Source organism: Triturus cristatus, chromosome 6 (genome assembly GCF_964204655.1).
Source record: "Triturus cristatus chromosome 6, aTriCri1.1, whole genome shotgun sequence".
Lineage (NCBI taxonomy): Eukaryota > Metazoa > Chordata > Amphibia > Caudata > Salamandridae > Triturus > Triturus cristatus.
The window spans coordinates 1,881,334,508-1,881,344,270 of NC_140589.1; the positions used below are offsets into that span (position 1 = coordinate 1,881,334,508).

General features: G+C 47.9%; 1 protein-coding gene across 1 annotated transcript; it reads left to right on the plus strand.

The window, feature by feature from the left end:
* Positions 1 to 7,467: 7,467 nt before the first annotated feature.
* Positions 7,468 to 8,400, plus strand: LOC146822281 (olfactory receptor 2D3-like). Its single transcript, XM_085610016.1, has one exon. It carries the CDS (start codon positions 7,468 to 7,470, stop codon positions 8,398 to 8,400), a length of 933 nt encoding a protein of 310 aa, XP_085466142.1.
* The last annotated feature ends 1,363 nt before the right edge of the window (positions 8,401 to 9,763 follow it).

Consider the following 9,763-nt stretch of genomic DNA (forward strand, 5'->3'; position numbering starts at 1 on the left):
CTGAGGTAATCATCTGAGGATTGTCCCATTACAGCTGGGTCAACTCCTTGTGTCCCACCCGCAAGGGCCCTGCACAAGCACTCAGTGGCCATGCACACAAGAATGGTGTGCATCATGGATTAGTCGCTCACATTTGCCATGCAAATCAGCAGCATCTGTACCTCATGCTGCAACACCCTCTGCATGATGCACATGATCCACAGATAGATCCACTCCAAGGAAAGACAGACCATCCCCCAGGTCCACGACAATAGCCGTGTCAACTACTGCCCCACCCTCTACGGAGCAAGTACATCCAAACTCCCGGGAAACTTGTCCATATCCAGGGTGCATCTGCACACCTCAGCTTCAACATCCCGCGCCCCAGCCACATCACCGTCCACCTGAGATATCTGCAATGGACACTGTCTGTAGCAGGATGACCTTCATACTCCTCACCCACACTCAGGAGGCAGTCCACAACTCCAAACCCAAAACCAACCTTGGACGTCTGTCATCCGAGACCCCATTGGGCCAACTCCGTGCATCCAACCTTGCCCTGGGCACCATTCTTCACATCCACCGTACTCCAGCATGCAGGACATAGTTCTCCCACCTGGCCAAACATACCTGGTACATCCTCCCCGGGAACATCCACATGAGCCATGACCTCTACGCCTTCATGATACTCTTCAAAATTGGTCTGTCCGCACAGTATTGCAAGCCCCCCCTCAGCAGCTTGAGGCCATCATGGGTGAGTATTATGCTCCATGTCTGTATTGGATGATACATTGTGACCCATGTGTGTCCTGCACCAGACTCAGATCCCAGGGTATGAATGGCTGGAGTGACTTCAACACTCAGGAATAGTTTGACATTTCCCCACACGTGGGTTGTGTACTCATGCCAAATCACTGCAACATATAATTAATGAAATTAAGATTTATTCTCAGTGGGGGGCGTGTTTAGTGTGGAGAAGCAGGTGCTATACAGTGTGCATAGAATCCAAAGTTCACAGGGGGAGATGGGATCCTTGTCATTTGCAGTCATCAGAGTCCAGACCACAGTGTTGGTCATCATTGGTCAGACTGTGACCAGCAAGTCCATGTGGCAGAGAATGTCATTGGATGAGGTGCTGCTGTTGCGCCAGAGGGCCAGGTGCCAGGCCAGGTGACCTGGGAGATGTGGATGGTCCGCTGCCTCTCACGGTCTTTTCCGTGGACGACCCACCTTCCTCGCGGGACCCTCATATGCAGGCCTTGACGATGTTCGTGACGCTCCGTTGGACGATTACTCCTCCTCCCTCCCTCCCTGTGGCTGGTGGTGGTCTTCGCCTGGTGGCACAGGGAGGGTTGCCCATATTGTCGGCGATCCGACGGAGTGAACGGCTTCTGTCCGTTTGCACCGCCAGGAGCTCAGCCAGTCTTGCCTCCATCCGTCCTTGGTGTTGTTGTTGACTGGCGTGTTGCTCAGCCTGCTGGTTCTTAATCTCGTTGAGGGTCTCCACTACCTGGCTGATGCCCCTGGTGTCACGCCGGTATGTGTCCAGGATGTGGCGTATGTGTAACATACCGGTTCCTTCAGCTGGCTGGTCAGGTTCTTGCCTCCGCCTGCCTCCACTCCCACCACCCCTGCCCACACAAGCCTTGCCTGCCGTTGTGGGCATATCGGGTCTACGGGACCCCTGAGGGATGGCATTTGCAGGGTTGTCTGCCTCCTCCAGGGTGCCCAGAGTACCTTGTCCATCCAGGTCAGACTGGCTCAGTTGTTCTGTGCGGGCAGGGCTCCTGGGTGTCTTCTGGAATGTGGCAGGAATGGGGTTGGTGGTTGGCACAGATGTACCTGAAGCAGGTGCTGCAGAGGCTTGGGCACCAGAGGGTCCAGGTTGGTTGGGGTCATACACGGAGTGTTGACAGTCGTCGCTGCTGGTGGGATCATCTTCCTGCCGATCCTGGGACTGTGATTCTTCCCCCCCCAGTGTTTGGGCGAGATCCATGACGTTTCCCTGTGTGTGAGAGAGAGACAATGTTAATGCTGTTTCTTGCGACATCCATGTTTCATACATATTCAAGTTGGCACAGTTCCTCCAGGTAGTTGGATGTGCCTAGCATTCCTCTCAATGTTCACTTGTGGATGGGTAAATTGCAGGGGACAGATTGATATGTTCTCCTGAGTGTTTGACATGTAGATTTTTGGTTTGGAGGCTTATTTAGCTATGTATTGATCTTGTTGTGTCACACGTCCATTGTGAGAGTGGGTAAATCCGTTGCCTGCCCCGGGGGTGTGTGCTTGTGTAAGGGGTGTGTGTGACAGGGCCTGCTGTTGGATGTAGTGTGATCTGGCATTGGGTCTCACAGGTGATGTGTCTGTCCCCTCATGGAGCATGCTGGCATTACAGTGAGTGTGAGTTCCTGTGTTCGATATCTGAGCTTGTGGTGTTGGTGTTTGAGTTTACAGTGGTCACAGGAGGGCCTTGTGCTGCCTACAGCAGGGCCGGGTGTCAGCTACGTTGTCAGTACTTAGCCAGTCCCTGTGCATTGAGCATGGTGCATGGGTATGTACCTGGGCCATATGGGCTGAGGGCAATGGTGTCTGCTTCTGAGTTGAACAATGTGTTTTGTGAGCCCCACCCTCCCAGCATCATGGACATCCAGTCTTGGGTTTGTGGTTCATGTAGCCTGGGACATGGCATGGCCTTGCTTTGTGAATGGGGCATGGACATGTTGCTGGCATGAGAATTGTTTATGAGTGTGGTTGTGTCCAGTGAGGGCTTGGGGGTAGTTGCATGCATTTGGTGTAGTTGGGGTGTGGATGTCATTACCCCCATGTTACGTAAGTTGTTTGTGTACTCACCAGGCTCTGCGACTCCTTCGACTCCGTGTACTCCCACCGGCGGAAGCAGGGCCATCACCTTCTCCTCCCAGGGATGGTAATGTACCGGTCTGCGGGGCAGCCCACCTAAAGTGATGTTGCTCTGGGCGTAGTCCTCGTTCATTTTGCGCTTGACTGCCCTCCGCAGATCGTACCACCTGGCTTGGCATTCTTGCCTGGTCCTTCTGATGGGCGTAACAGCATTCACCCTATCAACGATCCTCTGCCACATGCATGATTTTTCTGCTATGCTGGTCTGTCAGACCAATGTTCCAAAGAGCTGTGGCTCGACTCTGATGACTTCGTTGACAAGGATGTCCAGCTCCACCCTTGTGAACTTTGGATTCTTGTCTGTGGGCATGGTGTGGGGTGTGGGTGTGGATGGTTGTGGGTGTGTGTGTGTGAATGTGACGCTGTGGATCTGAATGTGAAGAGGCGGTCTGTGTGAAGGAGGTTGTGTGAAGGTGTGTAAGTTAAGGTGTATGGGTGCAGTTGTTTGTGTGTGGTGTCTGTCAGCAGTGGGTCTGTTGCAAAGGCTCATGGTTTGTGTGTGTGGGCCCTTTTTATTGGTCCATTTGTGGGTGTGGCTGGGTTTGAAATTTTGGTGGGAGTGTTATAAGAGGTGGTTGTGAGTTTGGGCCTCTGTTTGCCTGTTTGGATGTGCCAGGTCAGTCATTTAGATGTATTTTCTACTGTAGATGTGTTTTGTGGTGTTGTGCGAGTCGAATTGACCCTCCTTGTGCTGTTTTATAGTGTCCTGGTTCTGTTCGAGTTGTTTTAACGTATGTAAGGTGCGTACATAGGCGAGGTTGTTGTACAGTGCTCACATATGCAATGTTGTTGTACGGTTCGTACATACGCTATGCTGGCGGACGGTGGTGGGGTACGGTGTGTCCAAGTACGGGGCTGGGGTACGGTGGTGGGGTACGGTGCGTACATGTACGGGGCTGGGGTACGGTGTTGTGGTACGGTGCTGGGGTACGGTGCATGCAAGTACGTGCCGGGGGTACGGTGCTGGGGTACGGTGCTGGGGTACGGTGCTGGGGTACGGTGCGTACATGTACGGGGCTGGGGTACAGTGCGTACAAGTACGGGGCGGGGGTACTGTGCTGGGGTATGGTGCTGGGGTACGGTGCATACATGTACAGGGCTGGGGTACGGTGTGTACAAGTACAGAGCGGGGGTACGGTGCTGGGTTACGGTGCTGGGCTACGGTGCGTACATGTACAGTGCTGGGGTACGGTGTTGGCGTATGGCGCTGGGGTACGGTGCGTACAAGTACAGGGCTGGGGTACGGTGCTGGGGTACGGTGCGTACATGTACGGGGCTGGGGTATGGTGCGTTTGAGTAGGGGATGGGCTACGGTGGTGGGGTACGGCGCGTACACGTACGGGGCTGGGGTACAGTGCGGACACGGTGCTGACATACGTGGGTACAGTGCTGACATACAGGGGGAGGGGGAGGCGGAGGCTGTGAGACTGTTATGCCGGGCACAAGTTTACCCGGATACGAGTGGTATGGCGTTCGCTCCGTACAGGGCGTTTTCCATGCGCTTGTGTTTACGGAAGGGCGGTACGGATCGTACTTGCGCGCTCGGACTTCAGTTTTACGATTTGTACGTGAAACTGTCCGGCTCCCTCTCGTACACCTTTTCCCGAAGCGATTCGTATGTATTTTTCACGTACGAATTGTACTTCACCGGTTGTACGGGACTAGTACGAATCGTACGTAAAAAAATACGGATACGAGTCGTACGCAATTTTTTTTTTACGGATCGGAATAGGCACCAAAATGTAACTTTATACGTGTATACACAAGACCAGGGGCCAGATGTACAACGATTGCATTTTGCGACTTGTAAATTGTGTCTCTTTGCGACACGCAATTTGCGAGTCTCAAAATGCAATGTACAACAGTGTCACAATATTCATGAGGCAAGTGCAATTTGTGACCACATTGATAATGGGAATTACTCCTAGGGATGGTGACCTTAAAGGAAAACAGGATGCAATAGAAAAAGTCAAATGAAACTTTTCCGTTTCATTTTTTAAGGGCAGGCAGTGGTCCCAGAGACCACTGCCTGCTCTTAAAACTTATTTTGCACCCATTCACAAAGGGGAAGGGATTCCTCGTGGACCCCTTACCATTTGTGAATGGTTTACCACCTATTTGAACTAGGTGGTAAACTGTGACTGCAAATGCGGTCGCAAAACAATGGTACATACCATTTGGACTCGCTATTAGGAAGGGACGCCCTTCACACGCCTCTTCCTAATAGCGAGTCGCAAATGCTATTTTACGAGTGTTTGACTCGCAACATAGCGTTGGTACATACCACCACCATTTTTTGCGGTCTCAAAAGGGTTGAATACCGCAAAAAACGGTCGTACATCACAAACTGTTCTTCTGAAGTTACTACAGCCAGAAAATTCCCCAGAACAATAGTAAATGTGCTGCAGCTCAGTCATGGAGTAAGTCCACATCACACATGGACAGCCAATTGTACTGCAGTGCATTTAATAATATTTAAGGGCTATTTTGACAGCAGAAATTTTAGAAGCGCAATTTGTGAATGGCAACTGTCTTAGGGCCCAAGTAGGATGGCAGCAGTCAGACCTCCGACAGCCATTGCGGTGGTTGGGAGACTGCCTAAAGAGCATGCGGTAGTCAGACAGGCGTATTACGATTGGAGCACCTGGTTTGTGTTCTGAAGTTAGTGGTACCACAGTGGGGGCATGCTGCATCCATGGAAAATGGCTGCCACACATGCCGCTGCAATGCAGCTCTCCCTGCATGACAATGCACTGTGTGCCATGCACCATGTTGTGCATGGCACACAGTTCATGGAGGTCAGTGCAACAGAAGGAGGCCACTAAATGGCACACTTTTACAAGGACAGGCGCTTCGATAGCCGGGGGCCTCTTTGTCCCCTTCCCGACAAACTTTTCATGGCGGGGTCCTTGCCATGAAAAGGTTGTTGGAAATGGACATTGTAATACCGTCGGCTGTGCCTGCCTTGGCACGCTGCCATTCCTTGACTCTCATTTAACCGCTGCACCATCAGGATGCGAGATCCTGGTGTTGGCAGCAGTGTGGCGTTGGGCTGATGTTGGTCCAACTGCCACCATCCATATACAGCAGTCAGACCGAAGGGCTGTCAGCGGTCATACCACCATCAACGGGATGTTGGTGGTCTGACCTCCGGGATCATAATCAGGTCATTAGTCTCTTGTGAGTGGGAGTTTGTTTGTCCCTTCCTAAACCTTCATTTGCACATCCATAGACCCCTCTCATTTTGTAGAAAGTATTCCCCATTTTCCAGTTATTGCTTCTAGTCCCTTCTCCATTTATTTAAAAAAACATATGCATATCTATGCACTCTGTGGAGATTTCCTCACAGAAAAGATAGGAGATGCAAAAACAAACACCTCTCAATGTCCGTTTGTGAAAAACATTGCTAGAAAATGAGCAAAACTTTTTTAGTTCTACTAAATGTTCTACAAAGTACAGTTTGTGAAACAGCCACTTATTGTTCTCACTATTTTAAAACATTCATCCTAGATTCTGTTTCACAGTCTCTAGGCATTTTTACAACAAAACTAAAACTGACACAATCGTTCAAGTTATCACTCAACTTTTTACTGGAACAACTTTGCAGACCGAGACCCTATTAGTCAGTGTGCATGGGAACATGTGCTTGGGTATTATTTGTCTACATGTTTGGGTGCTGATATAGAAGCAGTAAGAAAGTGAAAAAGGATCTACATTAATGTCAAGTAGTACTTCTCAGGAATCCCCTAACAGGGGAGATGAGCTCCTTCTCCCTCATGCATTGCTTTGTGTGGGGTGATTCTCAGCAAGCTTCCTCTTAGCTTTATTCACATTTCTAAACTCAGGTTCAATCACCACAAGAATTGTATCTCTGCAAGCTCTCTATTTGGTTGGGGGGGTTACAGCTTATTCATGATGCTAGCCCCACAACCCAGCATCCCAGAGAACCTCTCTTACAACTGTTTTTGTGGGCCTGTTTCTAAGTGCTCAATGCTTCATTGGAGATCAAACATAATCATTGAGAATTGTGGATGGCAGGTTCTCACAATTTCATTGCAGAAATAAAAGTGTTAATTGCTCAACCCCATTCAAACACAATGCTGATTTACACTTATTGAACCAAATTTCCATATCAGCTGATACAATAGAAAGTGCTATTTCTGGTTACATTTATGCTCCTAACACAAAAAGCTCAAACAATACTAGAGACTTGTTATTCACCAATAAATCTATAAAGCAAAGGTTCAGGAGCACTGCTAATTAAAACCACCTACTTTGTATAAAATGCATGAGAAGGCAGTAGAAAAGATGATCAGGATAACACTTGGCACACTGAAAAAATATATGTTCTTTCATGTGTCATTCATCACACAGGTAACAATGTCATGCCATTGATGCAGGGTTTCCTGCAGCTTCTCATAATCGTGAGGACAATATCACTTATCCATGTAGTGCTGCAGATATATTACAAATGTCATCTATAACTTTCATGCACAATCTATTAACGGTGCATTTTTTCTAATTTCTTTACATAGGAGACAAAAGGAACTAAATCCACACAACATCATGAATGGGAGTTACCCTAGTTCAGCAACAGAGTTCCTTCTCCTGGGACTCTCTGAGGACCCCAAAATAAAGTTCCTTCTCTTTATGCTATTTTTACCAATATACATGGTCACTGTTATCGGAAATGTTCTCTTGGTAGCAGCCTGCATCAATGACCCTAGGCTCCACACTCCAATGTACTTCTTCTTGGGGAACCTCTCCTTCATAGACATCTTCTACTCTTCAACAATATTGCCTAACATGTTGGTCCAGCTACTTGTTAGTATAAAGATCAGCTTTGCTGCGTGTGGCACGCAGATGTTCTCTTACCTGCTCCTGGCTAGCACCGAGTGTGTCCTCCTAGCAGTCATGTCATATGACCGGTACATAGCCATAACCTTTCCCTTGAATTATGCAAACATTATGAGCAAGCCTGTCTGTACTACTCTGGTGATCTGCAGCTGGTTAAATGGGAGCTTGATGGCATTCGTGGGTGCAATGAGCGCACTGAGGTTGCCCTTATGTGGCCACAATATTATTGACCATTTCTTTTGTGAGTCCACTGCTCTTGCAAAGATAGCATGTGGCAACACATCCATCTCGGAGACTGTAAATTTCATTGGTGGAGTTATAGTGCTGCTGATCCCTGTCGCCTTCATTCTTTTCACCTACCTCCGCATCATCATCACCATCATAGGAATACGCTCCTCTGGAGGCCGACACAAAGCCTTCTCGACTTGTGCCTCACACCTGCTTGTGGTCACTATATTCTACAGCACTGCCATCTCCATGTACATGAAACCAGTATCCAAGAGCACTACAAATGAGGATAAAAGGATCTCTGTGTTTTACACTGTGATGCCCTCAATGCTGAACCCCATCATCTACAGTCTGAGAAACAAGGATGTGAAGATGGCTCTGAAGAAAGTTATGATGGGTCATGCTCCTCATTAATGTTTCATAAATGTGTTGTGTTCATGAGTTCTTGTAAAGATGATGCAGTTCACCTGTTAAACAAGAAAATGAAGAGACTTTGTGAAACTAACTGTAGTGAAGGTGGTATTTGATAAGATCTATTACTACATCAGTGTGCATAGAAGCCATTACTTTTTGGAATACTAGATGAGCCAACAAAAGCCTTTCAGCTAAAATTGTTTCAATGCAGTTTGTGTTCAAAGATGAACAGAGTTTTTAAGTATTTGCTTGAACCCAAACACACAATCCAACATTTGATGATGACAAAGAATTGAACGACTAAGTGGTATAATGTTTTTAGGGAGAATGGATTTTTGACTGCAAATGAAGATACAGCTTCACCAAAATTGAAATACCCAGTTACTTAACTTCTGTTCCTGAACATTGTCCACCCCTGGATTTGCTGTTCCACAGACCTCCTTTGGCGATGAGATTGGCTGTGACTGGGGTTAGAGCAGTACATGATTCTATCAAGTGCAACCAATAAGCTTGATGACAGCCGGTTTCTAGTTTGCAGTAAAGGTCCAAGATGTACAGGTGGGGAAAGCTGTAGCCCTCCTTGAAAAAGAGAACATTAGACAACAAAAAAAAGAATGCATTTCTATTTAAGCAGTGCCAATGCAGACATATAATGAGTTACACCAACATGTTAGCTGGAGTGTATAAGCCATTCTGAAGTCCAGAAGGTATAAAGAACAAGCATTGGCATAGCCAATAGGTCTCGTTCTTTAGACCGTGTAAGTGTTTAGCTATGCAGCACATTATCCTAGGTATTATAGATTTATTTACCTCCTAAGTGTCTTTACTACAGTGGCAGGAATAAATCTGGGCAACTTGACCCCTGACAAACAAGCAGAGCCAGTGCATGTATGTCCCAATTTCAAAGTGTTGCTGGCTGAAAATAAGCACACATGCTCAAAGGGACATCTTAAGGACTTTTGAGGCCCCGGGGAAAACGCATTTTGGGGACCACGTCATTCTCACTCTCACTGCCTCTCTCTTTTTTCTCTCTGGTAGATTCAACTCTCTCTTCTCGATATCTGGAAGGTAGATCATGAATGTCTGACCTGCATACAGGGAACACTGCATGTGGAATGGTGCTGGGACACTCAGTATAGGACCCCTATCATCATCTATCTGCAGGGGGTGTTAAGCATGGACTGGCGCATCTGGGATACTAGAACCGTGGGTAAAGAATATCTGACCATGTGCTCAGTGTGTGCACAGCACTTAACATGGAATATCTGACCGTGTGCGCTCAATGTGTGCACAGCACTAAACATGTAATATCTGACTGTGTGCACTCAGTGTGTGCACAGCACTAAATATGGAATATCTGACC